Source organism: Osmerus mordax, chromosome 19, assembly GCF_038355195.1.
Source record: "Osmerus mordax isolate fOsmMor3 chromosome 19, fOsmMor3.pri, whole genome shotgun sequence".
Taxonomy (NCBI): Eukaryota; Metazoa; Chordata; class Actinopteri; order Osmeriformes; family Osmeridae; genus Osmerus; species Osmerus mordax.
Genome location: NC_090068.1, coordinates 12,654,345 through 12,673,723, shown reverse-complemented (window position 1 = coordinate 12,673,723; position 19,379 = coordinate 12,654,345). Strand labels below are relative to the sequence as shown.

Here is a 19,379-nt window from a genome sequence, read left to right as displayed (position 1 = left end):
TAAACAAATTAAATCATGCTTCGTTCCATCAAACCTTTATATAGTTCAGTTTATTTTAAAAAGTTTGGTACTATATACAGTTTGCCTTTAATTTGATGAAGATACAGGAATGTAGGTTTGTTTTCCAATGTGGGAATATGTGAGAATACTTTTGTTTATGACTGAGAATGCAGCATTTAAAAAGTAGAGTGGACCGATTTGCAGTTTTCAAAAAGTGAAACATGAAACCTCTGTTCCTGGTAAAATATGTGAAGAAAAAAAACTGGCTCTTAATTTGATGGATTGTTGCTGTTGGTCATTGACCTCAGTACTGCAGTGCTAGTGTGAGGATGGTCTGGGAGCTCAGACTCTCAACATCAGAGAGGGCAGTGGCCTCAGACAGTCAATCACCCTCCAATACAAGTTTACATGTTTTTACAGCTCAACAGGTCAAAATAGAGGAAGTCTTTTGTTACATAAAAGGATGTTGGCTTTGCAGACACACACACACACACACACCAAGGAAACAGATTTCTTCAAAAGGAGAAACAGACACACACACAGACACACACACACAGACACACAGACACACACACACACAGACACGTTATTAGGGGCCAGAGGGGTCCTTCTGATGCTTGCTGTAAACCAGTCTGCTCGTGTTATGCTCAGTGATCTGGTTTAGGGAAGTGGATCTGGTTAAAAGGTGCTGACAAAGGCCGGGTTTCCCAGATTCGTTAAGAAGCTCTCAACGCTAAGAGCTTCTTAGGAGCGTTCTAAGAACGCTTTAGAACGCTCTTAGAATGCTCCTAAGAAGCTCTTAGCGTTAAGAACTTCTTAACGAATCTGGGAAACCTGGCCAAAGTCTGTGAGACTGTCTGCCTCACAAGGTTGGTTTGTGTGTGTGTGTGTGTGTGTGTGTCTCTCGAAACCTCACCTCAGTTTGGAATGTGCGAATCAAAGCAATATTTCAAACAACACTTTTGCTGTTCCCCTCCACCTTTAGAACAGTTTTCCTGACAGTTAATCAACGAAACCGGTTCCACTGGCTTGGTCTTAAGAACAAGTTATCGATTTCATACATTCATTCATTTCAACAGTATGCATGTTCAAATTCACCAAAATGTTGCTTGTAAACTGAGAAAAAAACCAAATGAAATGTTTCATATAAAAAACTAAATAAACTATTTACTGTACATTGTAGACTTCACAGTAAGATACTATATTTTGTAATTACAGGCATCTTTAAAAAAAATACTATGTTAGCTGGCAGAAGTTTGGAAATATAAGCTGTTACAGTTTCTATCATAAACTATTCTTGAGAACATTTATGTAGTTGAAAATACATTTATCTTAAGGAACCTTACAACCATCCAATTTTTTTTTTTACATTCATAACAATGATTAGCCTATGCCCACTAACATGGTTGTGTAATGTTCACATTGGTGTAAATTCTTTGGTCACATTTCAAATAAGGAAAAGTGGAAATCTCTGTTATAGTAGATAGAGAAGTCAGCAAGCTCCTTGGCTCAGATACAATACTTTACATCACACACACAAACACACACACACCTCCTCTCCTGTCCTCCATGTAGGTGTGTTTCAGGTAGCAACACTCTGTAGTTCTTTAGAGGGCGAGGTTACCGGGCTTTTTTCTCCGTCCACCAGCTCGTATCTGGCCCCTGGGGCCTCCCTGCCGGCCCTGTGCCGGAGGACCAGGTAGCAGAGCAGGAAACACACCAGACCTCCACACACAAACACCGCCTGTAGGCCCAGGAACCTGGAGCAGCAGGGGGCAGGGGTAGAGTCAGAGTTAGAGTCATTTTCAGAGTTACTGGCAGTGACATGCTTGATTTCTAGGCTTTCCCAACAGTACGGAAGTTATTTTTAAGAGATAAGATAAAAGAGATAAGAAACAAGACAAAAGAGATGTAAGATACATTTAGCAAGATAGAAAAAAATTAAACCTATAGGCATAAATATGTTTACGTATAAACCACTACTACTGTGAACAATGTACAGTCCAGACTCCTCTGCAGGGAAGGTCCAGGGAGAGAACTGCAACATCACATGGCAGCAGAGCTGTTAGAGTATCTAACAGAGAAATAAATGGACCACATTCCTGTAGGGACGACTTTGCTATTTTTGGAGATTGTGAAAGACAGATTGTGAAAGAGAGATTTCTCAGGATGGACACCAGGGAAAGGAGGGGGAGCCAGTAAGACTCACCTCTGTCTGAAGAGGTCAAGATTGTAGTAATGACAAGAAGTAGACTTTCCACATTTCTTCCCCCAGAGGATACAGGTGCTGTCTATGGTCTTGCCGTACAGGACTGGGCCTGGCATGAAAGCTGGAGACAAACACACACACACACACACACACACACAAGAGTTCTGAACTAGCAGTCCATATCTCTGTCTGTAACAGTAGCAACTTGCAGCCAGTGGGGAAACAGAAACTGTGGTGATATTTGGTGGTGTGCATGCTCAACTGCTTGTTGTTATTGTACAGGAAGTGAGGTCTGGTGTTGTACAGGAAGTGAGGTGACCCACCCAGGACTCTGAAGAGCATGTACTGGACCCCCACAGCAAAGGACTTGTCCTCCAGAGGTACTGTCCTGTGAGGAGATGAGAGGCCCTCTGTGACATTGCTTGTAAAAAGGGCTGTACAAATACAATTGGATTTTAACTTTGTAGGTCTACTGCAGTAATCATCAGCTTGGTTTTCAATTCAAGTGAGGAGAATAATTTATGCTTACCTCACTGTGATATTCAGGTTTTTCTGTCTTAGCAACAGTTTCCTCATGGTCATGCTAACCAGGAGGAAACTGGCAACCTGACAAAGTAATTATGTTTTTGGGATGTGTGTATGATGTGTGTGTGTGTCTAAACATGCTGAAACATCCCAGACTAAGAAGGAATGTGCAGATCCACCATGATAGAGAGGGTTGTGAAATAACGTGTGTTGGTGTGTGTGTGTTGGTGTCTATGCTTTGGTGTGTGTGTGTGTTGATGTCTATGTGTTTGTGTGTTGTATGTGTGTGTTGATGTCTGTGTGTTGGTGTGTGTGTGTGTGCGTGTGTTGGTGTGTGTGTGTGTGTTGTTGTGTGTGTGTGTGTGTATACCTCAGTATCATGATGAAGGATGGGGTCTGGGAGAAGGAGGCGATGAGGCAGGTGTGAGACCAGACAGCACCATGAACGGCAACAGGAGATGAGAACAGCCGCTGCCAAACGTCCCCCGGCAACGCGTAACCATGGCCATCATCCACACAACTGCAGCTGGTGTAGTTCTGTAAGGCCACACAGAAACACCCATTCAGATCAGCCGGTCATTCAGACCCAGACCAGTCGACGTTCTCACTGGGCCTGTGATGTCAGAGTTCTGTTTCTCTCTCAGACCGACTCAGAGATGTGTTGGGGATGCGATTACATGGTCGAGGGGTTTTCCCCATAGATATATAATAAAGGGTAGAGGTAATTTAAAAAGTTCTAGACTCCGCCGTAAGACATCTAGTCTTTATATATATATCTATGGATGCGATGACATGGTCGAGGGGTTTTCCCTGCCTGAGTCGGAACAGTGGCGAACCAGAGGGACGGCACCTGGTTGGCATGGCAGCCCCATGATGAATGGAATGCTGTTTTTATTACAGCTCTATCAGGGATTTGGCTCAAGAATTCAAGCAGCCTTACTTGCGTGTGTGAGTGTGTTTATGTGTGAGTGTGTATGTATGTGTGTGTGCGAGTGTGTGTGTGCAGAAGGATGACTGTTGGCTGCAGTCTTACCCAGATATCTGGTCTCAAACTACGAAACCAGAAGTGACAACCTCCAGAAACAGGCTTTCTGGACCCACCTGGCATCTACACTAGAAAGACTCAAAAAAGACTTTCTTTCTTCACAAATGTTTCACTTTCTCTTTTACTTTCATTATTTCTCTCTGTTCCTGTTCTCTCTGTCTCTGTCCTCTCTGTCTTTCTGTCTCTCTGTCCTGTCTCTCTCTGTCTCTCTGTCCCTGTCTCTCTGTCTCTCTGTCTCTGTGTCTCTCTGTCCCTGTCTCTCTGTCTTTCTGTCTCCTCTGTCCTGTCTCTCTGTCTCTCTGTCCTGTCTCTCTGTCTCTCTGTCTCTCTGTCCCTGTCTCTCTGTCTCTCTGTCCCTGTCTCTCTGTCTCTCTGTCTCTCTGTCCCTGTCTCTCTGTCTCTCTGTCCCTGTCTCTCTGTCTCTCTGTCCCTGTCTCTCTGTCCTCTCTGTCTCTCTGTCTCTCTGTCTCTCTGTCTCTCTGTCTCTGTGTCTCTCTGTCCCTGTCCTCTTTCTCTGTCCTCTCTGTCTCTCTCTGTCTCTCTGTCTCTGTGTCTCTCTGTCCCTGTCTCTCTGTCTCTCTGTCTCTATCTCTCTCTATCTCTCAATAATATATAATAAATATGATTACACATTTACAGCTAGGGCCTCTGTGTGTAGGTGTGTTCATATCTACCAGAGCTTGGGCTGTCGTTGCCCAGCGGTCTGCTGCTACACCCAGCATGGCACGGCGGACCTGAACTCCACCCCGTCGGAGCCACACACTGGGTTGAAGGCATCATCTGGGCAGGAGCAGCCAGCACTGCACGCTAAAGAGGACGCCCTGAGCACACACACACACACACACACACACAAGGTTAACACACACACACACACACACAAGGTTAACACACACACCACAAGGTTAAACACACACACACCACACACATAAGGTTAACACACACACACACAAGGTTAAACACACACACACAAGGTTAACACACACACACACACACACAAGGTTAACACACACACACACACACACACAAGGTTTAACACACACACACAAGGTTAACACACACACACACACAAGGTTAACACACACACACACACAAGGTTAACACACACATGAGGCGAAAGCACACACAGACAGACATAGATAGGGGTCAATACACACACACACACACACACAGGGTAGCCTACTTGGGGTAGATGCCCAGCGACCTTCTGAGTTGAGCAGCCAATGAGAAAGGAGGGGCAGGGCGCTCAGCATGCACAGCAAGATGCCGCCGTGTGCACATGCGGGCCGCGCCGCATCACAGAGATCCTCAGCCCTCCTCATCAACAGCCCTCCCAGCACGGTGCCCAGCACGGCCAGGGGGGATGTTCACTCCTCCTGGGGCGCACAGGGATAGAGAGGGAACCGCTTAGACCGGTTTACACCAGTTTTAGGACCAACTGACTGACTTTTATAGACCTTCTAGAAGAGAAGGCTGAAGCAGCTGTGGGAGATTCCTGAGGACTTTGAGTGTTTGTTTCACAGTTTCTTTCCAACTCTTATTGCAAATGTGTGGCTTTGCGAAACAATGGTTTGTTGTATTCCGTGGAAGGTCTGTGAATCATTACCCACAGCTTCTGATGGTTTGAAAGCATTGTTACTCAAGAGATCACAGAAACACAGCTTCATCATCTTCACACCCCGGAGGTGATCATCCAACACTAAACACTCTGCCTGCAGTATTCTGGAGTTTGGCCTTCCGGGTCTTTCCACCAGTTTCCCCTGTGTGACTCCTGAGTGTGACTCCTGAGGTGTGACTCCTGAGTGTGACTCCTGAGTGTGACTCCTGAGTGTGACTCCTGAGTGTGACTCCTGGAGTGTGACTCCTGAGTGTGACTCCTGTGTGACTCCTGAGTGTGACTCCTGAGTGTGACTCCTGAGTGTGACTCCTGAGTGTGACTCCTGAGTGTGACTCCTGAGGCCGTGTTGAGCGGGCCCCGGGGAGATGGGTGTGTTTGGCCTCTCTCAATGCCATAACTGGAAGCTCTCTCCCTCTCCCTCTCCCTCTCTCTCCCTCTCCCTCTCCCTCTCCCTCTCCCTCTCCCTCTCCCTCTCCCTCTCTCTCCCTCTCTCCTCTCTCCTCTCTCATCCCTCTCTCTTCCCTCTCTCGTCTCCCTCTCTCTCCCTCTCTCTCCCTCCCTCTCCCTCTCCTCTCTTCCCTCTCTCTCCCTCTCTCTCCCTCTCTCTCCCTCGTCCCTCTCGCCTCTCGTCGTCCCCTCTCTCTCCCTCTCTCTCCCTCTCCTCTCCCTCTTCTCTCTCCCTCTCTCTCTCCCTCCCTCCCTCCCTCCCTCCCTCCCTCCCTCCCGTCCCTCCCTCCCTCCCCTCCCTCCCTCCCTCCCTCTCTCCCTCCCTCCCCTCCCTCCCTCCCTCCCTCCTCCCTCCCTTCTCTCCCTCCCTCCCTCCCTCTCTCCCTCTCTCCCTCTCTCTCTCCCTCCCTCCCTCCCTCCCTCCCTCCCTCCCTCCCTCCCTCCCTCCCTCCCTCCCTCTCTCTCTCTCTCTCTCTCTCTCTCCCTCTCTCTCTCTCTCTCCCTCCCTCCCTCCCTCCCTCCCTCCCTCCCTCCCTCCCTCCCCTCCCTCCCCTCCCTCCCTCCCTCCCTCCCTCCCTCCCTCCCTCCCTCCCTCCCTCCCTCCCTCTCATCTCCCCTCCCTCCCTCCCTCTCTCCCTCTCTCCTCCCCTCCCTCCCTCCCTCCCTCCCTCCCTCCCTCCCTCCCTCCCTCCCTCCCTCTCTCTCTCTCTCTCTCTCTCTCTCTCTCTCTCCCTCTCTCTCCCTCTCTCCCTCACTCCCCTCCCTCCCTCCCTCTCTCACATAGCAGGGCCCCGGGGGGAGATGGGGGATGGGGCGTGGCCTCTCACCTATCATCATGGTGGAAAAGGAGACCGTCTGGGTGAACTGCCGCTCGATGAACTTGGCCATGAAGGTGCGAGGCCGGACACCATCGCCGCCAGGTGCACCTGAGCCAGCACCACCAGCAGGAACACAGGGTTACGCAGGGTCCGCAGGGCGATCCTGGGGAAACCTGGGAGAGGAGGGGGAGGGGGAGGGGGAGGGGGAGGGGGGAGGGGGAGGGGGAGGGGAGGGGGAGGGGGAGGGGGAGGGGGAGGGGGAGGGGGAGGGGAGGGGGAGGTGATTGCACCCTTAGACAGACACTGTAGTGATGTTAAATAGTGCCATGGCACACCCTGTGACATCCCAGGACGGAATTATGACTCTCTGACACACTGTCTCAGACACAAGTGTCTCAGAACAGCCTCTTCCTGCCTTGAAGTCACCCTCAGTAGGAGACACACAGGAAGCTAGACAACAGTCATTAACTCACTTTTGAGGAAGTGGGCCAGCGTGACTTCCTGGGCTGCGTGAGGCAGCGGTGTCTTCTCCAGGGTCTCTGTCCTGGACTCCACGCTCTCGTCTGCGGTCTCCTGAGCCAACAGGTAAACAGTTTCATCTCACTATGAGATGACCCTCATACGTCCTAACTTCAGGGTGGTGTCACACCTCACAACTCACACCTACTGATGCAGGCAGTATGAACACACAGACACATGCACACGCACACATACGTAGGTACAACACGAACATGATACTGATGCACTCTCCTTAAAATGCAATGCAAGGTTGTCAGTCAGCGTGTGCATCAGGATCAGTCAACTATTGTATGCATGTCTGTGCATGTCCGAGAGTGCATGTGTGGTGAGTTGTGTGACTAAATGTGTAACCATGAGATCCGTATGAGTTTTACGATTGAGCAATCTGGCAAGAGCAGCAAGCTATGGGCTGCCTAGAGACAAATAATATTTCAATACACTGTCCAACTTTCTCTTTCACCTTGTGTAACAGACGTGGTCTTGCAAGCTCCGTCAGAGGCATACAGGCAACTGTTCGCTCCGACCGGGACTCGAGCCTACCACCTCTGACTTCCAAAGCGCCACCACTACCAACTACGCCAACGAAAAGCTAGCAATTCGTTGACACGGGTGGGCTGTTACATACCTGAGGAGTGAGTTTCACCACACACCGGCTACATTTGGATGGAACCCAACAACTCTCACTCTTGTCCTGACTTGAGACTACAGAGCTGCAGATTAACATCACCACAGATGAATCACGATTCACGATCTGTGAATCCCTCAAATGAATCATCCCTGGAGCGCAGGTAGCAAGTAGCGTTCCTCCAGTCTGACTGGTGTCTAACCGCGTCAGTGATGACTACCCGGTACAGCTCTGGGATGAGCTTGCACAACAGTCATACTCAGAAGAAAACTGCGTAAATTCTGGAGATTTAAAGCTAATACATTAACATTTAGTCATTTAGCAGACACTCTTATCCAGAGCGACTTACAGTAAGTACAGGGACATTCCCCCGAGGCAAGTAGGGTGAAGTGCCTTGCCAAGGGACACAACATCAGTTTGCATGACCGGGAATCGAACTGGGAACCTTCGGATTACTAGCCCGACTCCCTCACCACTCAGCCACCTGACTCCCTAATACACAATCGTTTTGGTTAGAAATCCCCCGTGAAACCTCCACCCTTCGTTCCCTCCAGTATCCCATACTGCACCTCTTTGGACATCTCTCTAGGGAAGAAGAGGTAAGGCAGCGAGGTGAGGAAGAGGAGGCAGGAGGCGACCAGGAAGCCTAGCCACCAGGCGCCCACCCAGCGCAGGTCCCCCCTGTCGAGCGGGACCACACCTGGAAACAGAAGACACGACCAGGGGTCAGGGGTCAGGGGTCAGATCCATGGTCAGAATGATATACAGTTAGGTCCATAAGTATTTGGACATTGACACAATTTTCATCATTTTGGCTCTGTATACCACCACAATGGATTTGAAATGAAACAATCAAGATGTGCTTTAAGTGCAGACTTTCAGCTTTAATTTCAGGGTATTTACATCCAAATCAGGTGAACGGTGTAGGAATTACAACACATTTTATATGTGCCCCCCCCCTTTTTAAGGGACCAAAAATAATTGGACAAACTAACATAATCATAAATCTAATTGTCACTTTTAATACTTGGTTGCAAATCCTTTGCAGTCAATGACAGCCTGAAGTCTGGAACCCATAGACATCACCAGACGCTGGGTTTCGTCCCTGGTGATGCTCTGCCAGGCCTCTACTGCAACTGTCTTCAGTTCCTGCTTGTTCTTGGGGCATTTTCCCTTCAGTTTTGTCTTTAGCAAGTGAAATGCATGCTCAATTGGATTTAGGTCAGGTGATTGACTTGGCCATTGCAGAACATTCCACTTCTTTGCCTTAAAAAACTCTTTGGTTGCTTTCGCAGTATGCTTCGGGTCATTGTCCATCAGCACTGTGAAGCGCCGTCCTATGAGTTCTGAAGAATTTGGCTGAATCTGAGCAGATAATATTGCCCGAAACACTTCAGAATTCATCCTACTGCTTTTGTCAGCAGTCACATCATCGATAAATACAAGGGAACCAGTTCCATTGGCAGCCATACATGCCCACGCCATAACACTACCTCCACCATGCTTCACTGATGAGGTGGTATGCTTTGGATCATGAGCAGTTCCTTCCCTTCTCCATACTCTTCTCTTCCCATCATTCTGGTACAAGTTGATCTTGGTCTCATCTGTCCATAGGATGTTGTTCCAGAACTGTACAGGCTCTTTTGGATGTTTTTTGGCAAACTCTAATCTGGTCTTCCTGTTTTTGAGACTCACCAATGGTTTACTTCTTGTGGTGAACCCTCTGTATTTACTCTGGTGAAGTCTTCTCTTAATTGTTGACTTTGACACAGATACGCCTACCTCCTGGAGAGTGTTCTTGATCTGGCCAACTGTTGTCAAGGGGTTTTTCTTCACCAGGAAAAGAATTCTTCTGTCATCCACCACAGTTGTTTTCCGTGGTCTTCCGGGTCTTTTGGTGTTGCTGAGCTCACCAGTGCGTTCTTTCTTTTTAAGGATGTACCAAACAGTTGATTTGGCCACACCTAATGTTTTTGCTATCTCTCTGATAGGTTTGTTTTGATTTTACAGCCTAACGATGGCTTGCTTCATTGATGGTGACAGCTCTTTGGACTTCATATTGGGAGTTGACAGCAACAGATTCCAAACACAAATACCATACTTGAAATGAACTCTAGACCTTTTATCTGCTCCTTGTCAATGAAATAACGAACTCCCTTTATGAGAGAATAACATACACCTGGACATGGAACAGCTGAGCAGCCAATAGTCCAATTACTTTTGGTCCCTTAAAAAGGGGGGGGGCACATATAAAATGTATTGTAATTCCTACACCGTTCACCTGATTTGGATGTAAATACCCTGAAATTAAAGCTGAAAGTCTGCACTTAAAGCACATCTTGATTGTTTCATTTCAAATCCATTGTGGTGGTATACAGAGCCAAAATGATGAAAATTGTGTCAATGTCCAAATACTTATGGACCTAACTGTAACTCCACCGGTAGGCCTCGGGTCGACGAAAGGCGTTTGTCACACTGTACTGAACAGACCTTTGTTTACATTTACATTTTACATTTAGTCATTTAGTAGACGCTCTTATCCAGAGCGACTTACAGTAAGTACAGGGACATTCCCCCCCGAGGCAAGTAGGGTGAAGTGCCTTGCCCAAGGACACAACGTCATTTTGCACGGCCGGGAATCGAACTGGCAACCTTCAGATTACTAGCCCGATTCCCTAACCGCTCAGCCATCAGACTACCCTTTTTATGCACATTTGGGGGAATTTTCCATTCTTTGTGACCCTAACCCTAACGTTCTGATGACAGGAAATGTGAAACACAGTTCATATCCTGGTATGTGTATCTATGTTGTGGGTGACAACAGACGGGTAACAGCAGTCAATATGTCTTCTGTGAATGGAGAGCAATTAAACCACTCCTACACTAAGAGAAGTTACAAGGTCCAGATGAGAGCTCGAACTGTCAAGACTGGGCATGGTTGCAAACATGTCCTCTCAGAAATCTAGCCTGCTTTATCGTGAAGGATTTAAAGTTTGTTTGCACAAGCTTTCAACAATAGCCTTCGTTGATTTGATACGCTAAGCTCAGATGTCTTAGATTCTCCCACTATGGCAAACTAGGTCATGTGAAAAGGTAAATGTAAGGTGTAGTACACAGGTCTGGAACCAAATTGAGATTACAGCTTAACCTGTATTCAATCCTGACAACCTTGTGTTATAAATCTGTATTTTCTCTGATTGGATAATGGGTACTTATGGGATATTATAATACGGGTGGTTGAAATCAAGCATTCTGATTGGTTGAGAGTGAGTCACGGGGTGTGCTTTATTGAGCATAAAGTACTGTACGGTGTACAGGTGTTTACAGTACGCCTGTTTACATTTGCCTTAAAATGGAGCGTTCCATATTAGTGCGCACTCAAAATAACAGTTACATTTTTGGTTGTCATTGGTAATTTTCGTTGTCACTTGGTTGTCACTTGGTTGTCGTTGTCATTTTGTTGTCATTTCAAGATTAACAGTAAGCAAACATGTTTCATGTTAACTTCGATCTTTTGGGGGGAAGAACTTTTGATGAGTGGTTAGCCGAAGATGAGAGAGCAAGAGTGAGCAAGAGTGGTCGAAAGCGATGTCATCAGAGACGAAGGGGACATGAGAAACGTTTTCCATGGATACACAATTAGTGGAAATATCCAAATCAATATAAGCAAACCGTAACATGTTTAGACCCAATGTTTAAAATAAATATTATTTTATTGAAAGTGCCCCATTGTCATTGTTGTTATTTTAAAGGCAGCTTTTATGAAATGAGCAAAGTCAATTGCGAGATCTAGCTAGCTAGCTAGGCTAACAAACGTGAAGTTCACAATGCTGTTTGTCCGTTGCATAGCAACAGCCACTGTTTACAGGGACTATTTTCTCTCGGCTACTGAAATGCGATACACAATGTTTGTTGTCTATAACTATTTTGTGCTGAAAGGCAGCTTGCTATTTACTTACTATTTATAATTTCGCTGGCAACCGTATTATAAAAGCAATGAGGTACTCGAGGCAGTACTTTATGCTTAAATAGATAACAGCACTGCTATGCTGCTCTGTGCTCCATGCTCTTCTTTGTTGAAGAACATTAAACAATAACACACACTCTCTCCTCTCTTTCCTCTCCCCTCTCTCTCTCTCTCTCTCTCTCTCTCTCTCTCTCTCTCTCTCTCTCTCTCTCTCTCTCTCATTCTCTCTCTCCCCCTCTCTCTCTCTCTCTCTCTCTCTCTCTCCCCCTCCCCTCTTTCTCATTCTCTCTTTCCCCCTCTCTCCCTCCCTCACATTAGATCCAGGTGAGTGTTTCCAGATGTTCTGTGTGTGGGAAGCTGAGCTTTAACAGGATGTGTTTTCCACTCACCATTTGGCAGCTTGTCGAAGTCAACATAAAACCGCAACATGAATGACCCCATCATAAACCCGAAGGCTGGACCGATCGATGTCGCCGCCAATAGAATGCCTGCAGTGAACAAAAGTATCAGATTTATTTAAACGCTTTCATCTTAACAAAACGAAGTGCCTCCCGTAGTTTTTATATCGATCATCTGTCATTACATTGCAGAGGCGGGAAATTGAAGGCTGTTTTTCCTTTGACCCGTCATTTGAATTACAGAAGATCATCACAAACACATCCACAAACAACACATCCACAAACACATCCACAACCACCACATCCACAAACACATCCACAACCACAACCACCACATCCACAACCACCACATCCACAAACACAACCACCACATCCACAACCACCACATCCACAAACACAACCACCACATCCACAACCACCACATCCACAAACACATCCACAACCACAACCACCACATCCACATCCACAACCACCACATCCACAAACAACACATTCCTCGTGCTTTGTGGACTGTCCTGACCCAGATATAGAGGCGAGTTCCTCTTGCTGGCGTAATCGTCGATGTAGGAGATACCGAATGGCTGGATGGGCACGGTTCCTATCCCGAGGAGCAGCTGTCCGAGCAGCAGGATGGGGAACACGCCTCGCTGACCAGCACTCTCCTGCTGCAGGCAGCTCTGGTTGGACTCGGACGTGGAGAACACGTGGCTCAGCTGGCAGAGTCCTGAGCTGTTGTCCTTACCGGCTGTTGGACGTGGGGACAAGGAATCAGGGCCGAATGTGTGCATTGGTTGGTCTTTTCGTGTGTGTGTGTGTCAGGGAGGTAGGTTTGTTTTTGAATGTGGGTGGGACAGCTTTTTTAAGAACTGAGGAGTCAGGTGGCTGAGCGGTGAGGGAGTCGGGCTAGTAATCCGAAGGTCGCCAGTTCGATTCCCGGTCATGCCAACTGACGTTGTGTCCTTGGGCAAGGCACTTCACCCTACTTGCCTCGGGGGAATGTCCCTGTACTTGCTGTAAGTCGCTCTGGATAAGAGCGTCTGCTAAATGACTAAATGTAAATGTAACTGAGAATGTGGCCGTTAAATATTATTTTCTTAATTAAAAGTGTGGAGTGGTGGATGTATTCGAATGAAACCTACATCCCAGGGGTGTATGTGTGTGTGTGTCTGTGTGTGTGTGTTTGTTACTTACTGCTGATGCCATCTGTGTACTCGTAGTGTCCGCTGAGGAAGTGAGGCAGGGCCATGATCAGGGCGGCCATGCTGGCCACCAGAGCCCCGCCCCCGATGAAGCGAGGCCGATGTACCCTGCTGCCGAAGAAACTCACGAACACGATCAACACTGTGTTCCCCACCTGCCGTCCAACAGGTACACACACACACACACACACTCATCAACATCACTCTGGGCAATTTCATCAAGGGGATGAAGAAAGGTTCTATCTATGAACCCACACACAAACATGCATTCACAAACGCACACACAGGTTATGGTGTCCTCACCTCGTTGAAGGCGGCCAGGACGCCAGACTTCTGGCTGGAGAAGCCATAGCGTCTCTCGATGGTGGAGATGGAGCTCTTCAGATAGCCAGACACCAGGAGCTGGGCCAGTTGGAGCAGGCCATGACACAGCACAAAGAACTGGGGGGGGGGGGGGGGGTGCAGAGAGAGAGGGGGGGGAGAGGGGGGGGGGGTACAGAGAGAGAGGGGGGGGTACAGAGAGAGGGGGGGGGTACAGAGAGAGAGGGGGGGTACAGAGAGATAGGGGGAATACAGAGAGAGAGAGAGAGAGAGAGAGAGAGAGAGAGAGAGAGAGAGAGAGAGAGAGAGTACAGAGAGTTTAATTCTAACAAATCCTGAAATCTAGACTGAGGCCTTCCTGAACTCTGTCTTCAGTGTGTGTAACTCTGGGAACAATACAAGGATGTACCGAAGGAAGACAAACCCTGATGGGAACACAGAGGAAAAGCTGTCATCAGGGAACAGAAACTGTTCCAGCTCATGTGCAGTGTACAGTACAGCCAGGGCGCAAGCAGAAGCTAGCAGGACTTCCTGTCATGTGATCTTAGGACTTCCTGACAATCTCGGTTTGACCAATAACTTAGCGTGGATATGAAGATCCTTGAATGGGATCCATTTGATGGAAGTTTTGCCTGATCTCATGTGCAAGCTGGGTCCTAACTGACCTGGGGGGTATTCCAGAAAGCAGGTTATGCAACATACTTGGGTAAGATAACCCACCAGCTGATTCACAATGTTGCAGCAACCTACTGGCAATGTTTCTACAACGCTGAGTATGCGCTGGTGAGTTAACTTACCCGGGAAGTGACAAGATGGCAAGGTGGCCATGGAGTCAACATTGGGGGATACAAATAAAAATTTCATGAGAATTTCGTACAGCGTGCGTGGTTGCCTGTCGTAGCGTAGCACATTTATATGTGTATTGATATTTTTATATCAATATATTGGGGGGGGACATTTTGACCAGATTTGAATATATATTATGATTACGGCCTTGGAACATGGATACAATGACGAGCCAGGTGTCATGGGGTCGTATCTCCAGCAGGCCTGCCTGAGGGTGTCATGGGGTCGTGTCTCCAGCAGGCCTGCCTGAGGGAGTCATGGGGTCGTGTCTCCAGCAGGCCTGCCTGAGGGAGTCATGGGGTCGTGTCTCCAGCAGGCCTGCCTGAGGGAGTCATGGGGTTGTGTCTCCAGCAGGCCTGCCTGAAGGAGTCATGGGGTCGTGTCTCCAGCAGGCCTGCCTGAAGGAGTCATGGGGTCGTGTCTCCAGCAGGCCTGCCTGAGGGAGTCATGGGGTCGTGTCTCCAGCAGGCCTGCCTGAAGGAGTCATGGGGTCGTGTCTACTGTGGGAGGGTGCAGCGACTCACCTTGATGCTGTTGAACAGGCCCCTGCGCCTGCAGACCTGGGGGTGATGGGCCACCATGCTGTCTACCAGTCCACCAATCAGAACATCGGATGGGACAGGAAGTAGAAAATCTGAAACGCAAACCACAGTTCCTGTAAGGGTACATTTTATTGTTCCTGTACTTTGGACTCATACAATTGCAATCAATCCAGATCCACAATATTGGTGTCAGTAAAAGCAAGATTAGCAGCATCGCATGTAAAAAATTCCCAAGGGTTAGATTTGAGGCTCACTTCCTGCAGTGTGGTATTGCAGACCAAAGGAAAACTAATCAGATCCAACTTTGTTTGTGCAGCCCTGTTGACAAACGTTGTGACAAAGAGCTTCACAGAAGGCTCCAGATTAACACCTCTAACCAAAGAAAACCCTCAAACAAGACAAGACTTGAAGGAATCTTGGGGAGAGCATCTCGCAGTGATGTTTTGGTGATGGTATCAGCTTTGGTACGAAAACCCATGCATCAACACAGACTAATGACTGAGGTTTAAGTTCCTGGAGATCAAGTTTCTCTCTGCAGGAGCTGGTCTTACATAACTGAACAAGCTTGCACACTGAAGAAAAGCATTTTTTCACGATCTGCTGAGTAAGACAGACAGCTTGGGGTCTTCACGCATTGTCAGCACAACGTTTTCACGCGTGCATTTGTGTGTGCGCGCGTTTGAGTGTGTGTGAGTGTGTGTCCACTGTGAGCGTGTAAAATCTGTGTTTAAATCACCCTGAGCATTCCTGAACTCTTAGGCACACTCCGCGTCTCTGTGTGAGATTCCTCAGAAGCGTGTGGGGCAGGGAGCTCTCCTCGTGTGGGGCACTTTGTGTCTGTGATCGTCTCCTGAGTCATCCAGCCAGTGAGAGCTGGAGGAGGAGAAGCTGTAACCAGAAGCTCTGAAGCAGCCAGAGAGAGACGAGCTAGAGACCACAGATTCTACATGCATATGATCTATCATCTGTGGACATCATAGATACGTGATCGATCCTGCTCATGTATACGCTGACATACATTCTCCACGAGGGGAGTATGTAGGAGGCACATTCGAGGGCAGGATGTTCCGCCAGCAGAGATAAAAACAGGAGGAGATAGGATCAGTGATGGTTCAGCGCTGGAATGTAAACAGAGTAAAGAACACTTTCGGTTGGTGGACGGTGGTCATAGCAGGGCAGTGTAAGCCAAACACTCTCTGCAAGCCTTATCTGAGCGGAAGGGAGGTCTGAAGGCTCTTAAAATGAGTTGCACGTGTTACTCATTAACAGGGTGCTTTTGTAGTGCAGAAGGAATGCTGGTGGTTCAATCAGAATCATGTGTATAGTGGAGCTGATTGTGCGTGTAGTGCATCAGAATCATGTGAATAGTGGAGCTGAATGTGCCTGTAGTAAATCAGAATCATGTGTATAGTGGAGCTGAATGTGCCTGTAGTAAATCAGAATCATGTGTATAGTGGAGTTGAACATGCGTGTAGTGGCTGTACTCACTTGGTGGGTTCAGGAGGGCCTACAGCAGTGGTTGTTGTCCAGGCTGGTTCCTATCCAAGCTCCCTTCCACTCCTCCTGTCAGTCAGCCCCGCTCTGTGAGATCTGAGTTGGTTGCAGGCTCACGCTCCAGGAGAGGGGGCAGGCCCAGGCTGTGGAACCAGTCGTGTTGCAGGGAAGGCGGGAGAGGGAGGGTGGAGCCTGCATGGATGGGGCTGGTGTGCTGGGGTGGGGTGGTGGGGGAGTGGGGGAGTGGGGTCACTCCTCATGTGGAGGGTTAGAGAAGCACAGTCCTGTCAGCACCTGGTCTCAGGCTTGGTCAGTTCACCTGAGTGAACCTCAAATATGGTGACACATGCTTGGCGAATTGGCACTGTAGTGTGATGGATCCTTTTTAGGGTAGTAATGTTGGTCACTACTGACGGTTCTTTCTAACTAAGGGTGTCAAATCTCTGTCTGACAACTGGTGGTAGTGACCAGCAGGGTGAGCTGTTGCTTTATCATCAGAGACAGTACAACTACTCTTGACATCACAACACTGACTGCAAATCTATGCCAGCATTTTAGTCTTAGGCTTCCCGAAATGAAAAGGAATCATGTTTCTTTCGGTTTTGTTCTTCACGCTTTCTGAGAAAAGAAGATAATGTGTTGGAGAGCGAAATGACACCATCTTGTCACTGATACATAGTTCTTACTGTCATAACAAGCCGGTGAAAACGCCCAGGTTGGCTTGCAGTCAGACTTCTGGGAGAGCATGCGTAGCGGTGTTAAACTCGTCTGCGATGAACTGCCCGAGTCTTTTCTGTTGTTGGCAGCAGCTGTTTATTCACAGTTCCTGACAGGTAGGTCCTTCGCAGGCTTGCAGTCAGTAAGACGCCACAGGACCTTGCTAACAGACTGGGGAAGGGAAAGGGGTTTCTTCCCCAAGTCTGCAGGGGCACAAAGAGGTTGAAGGTGAAACAGCTGGACAAGTGAAACGACATATTAATCTGTTACACAAATCTGGAGTGTTTATTCCCCATCTCTGTCAAATACAACTTCCCTTCTGAACCATCCTTGCCTCTAAACTCCTGTTCCTGAACCCACACTCCTCTTACAACACTCTACAGACATCACTTCCTTCTCCTTCCTGATTGGCCTCCTCTCCAAACTGGGGTTAGGCCGTATGTTCTTTTGATACCACTAGAAATGTTGCCCCATGGTCATGACTGAACAAACTGTCCTTGTCTTCACCAAGCAGAAACAGAGGGAACAGTTTCAAAAGAGCTGGAAAGTGATGTTGCCATATCAACCGTGAGCCTGACAGCCTGAGACTTTGGCAGGAGATGAACTTCCTGCCTTGAGATTCAGGAGAATCATCCTCAGAAACGTTCTAACAAGACAATTCAACAAAGAAAACAACAAGTTATATCTGTGTTTGGGGTTGCTGTTACAACAAGCAGTTCCTTGTTTAGACTCATGCACGGTTGTTGTTATCTGACCTTCCTATGAATCATCATCCACACAAAATACTTTCTGTGTTAACTTCTAAATCTTTTTCCCAAAACAATGTAACTGTTTGTCTCTCTTCGACTCAGAACTCTCGGGATTCTGTGATGCCCCTGAACACCTGTTGCTTTTTCATCACTTCCCTAGTCCCATCAACCACCTAGGACAACACAGGCCCCTGGGAAGCCACCACATGCAATGGGTCCTAATAAACTGAACCTGTACAGTACAGATTCTCAGCCGGGACACAAACTTGTTATCGACAAGGTCCGCTGAGACGCCCCACTTTAACCAAACACTTATTAACAGTTTGAGGGTAATTAATCCACCAGGAATCGCGAAATACACAATTACTCAGTCTTGCGTGATAAAACTAATGAGGGGCTCTAATGAGATCTCCAGGGTTTTGGACTTTCCACAAGGCTAAGAGGCTCCATGTTGACAAGTAAGATACATGACCCCCAGTGGTGGAGCGTACACCAGCTCTGGCGCCACCTGTTGGAGGGTCCAGGGTCTCCCAGTGAACACTACGACTAATGTGCATTTAAACCTCTTCTTGTCCCGGAACACTTCTAGACTGAATAGAGAGAGAGAAAGAGAGAGAGAGAGAGAGAGAGACAGAGACAGAGACACAGAGACAGAGAGAGAGAGAGAGAGAGAGAGACAGAGAGAGAGAGAGAGAGAGAGAGAGAGAGAGAGAGAGAGAGAGAGAGAGAGAGAGAGAGCAACAGGCCATAATATGGACTTCAGTGTTCCCCTTGCTCATCCCTCGACAGCTATCCCTTGATATCCTAACATCCCATGAACCTAATTCAATTACTGGTCATTGGTAAGAGACAAAGCCTTTAAGGCCATGGGGACAACACAACTACACACACACACACTCCCATCCCATCATCAGCAGACACACACACACACACACACAGTATACGATGTACAGTATACAGCACAAAACGTCTATAGGTAAAGCCGAAGACAGTGTTGACCATTACAAGACAAAGTCAAGACTGAGGTTCAACGAAGTATACAGGACAACATACTTCTATACAGATAGGCTAAGGTTATTCTTAGTTGTCAGTCTTAGTTTAGGCTATTTTCAGTAGTAAGGTGAATTCAGTATTTTAAAATGTTCTACAGTATATTTCTTTTCATATTTTAGAAATTGTAGGATTGTATCTTGAATTGGATTGGGGGGGAAAAAGTTAGATTACTGATATTTGAGCTCGGAAACTATCAAGAATTCCAATGTTTCTGTAACTTTACTTGTTACCAATGGCAACGTACCAGAAATCCCATATTTATCTGAAAACAACAGACATAGTTGTCCAGA

General features: G+C 47.6%; 1 protein-coding gene and 1 pseudogene across 1 annotated transcript; both read right to left on the bottom strand.

Annotated features, from left to right (window-relative positions):
• Positions 1–31: 31 nt before the first annotated feature.
• Positions 32–3,266, bottom strand: LOC136963225 (solute carrier organic anion transporter family member 2B1-like; annotated as a pseudogene).
• Positions 3,267–4,462: 1,196 nt separating this feature from the next.
• slco2b1 (solute carrier organic anion transporter family, member 2B1) lies at positions 4,463–16,652 on the bottom strand. Its single transcript, XM_067257284.1, is given in 14 exon segments — positions 4,463–4,600; positions 4,960–5,137; positions 5,139–5,152; positions 6,669–6,737; positions 6,740–6,832; positions 7,133–7,232; positions 8,373–8,503; positions 12,160–12,258; positions 12,689–12,913; positions 13,360–13,522; positions 13,671–13,808; positions 15,059–15,168; positions 16,126–16,194; positions 16,565–16,652. Coding segments are annotated over 12 exon segments (1,281 nt in total). The 5' UTR covers positions 15,116–15,168; positions 16,126–16,194; positions 16,565–16,652; the 3' UTR covers positions 4,463–4,586.
• Positions 16,653–19,379: the final 2,727 nt, after the last annotated feature.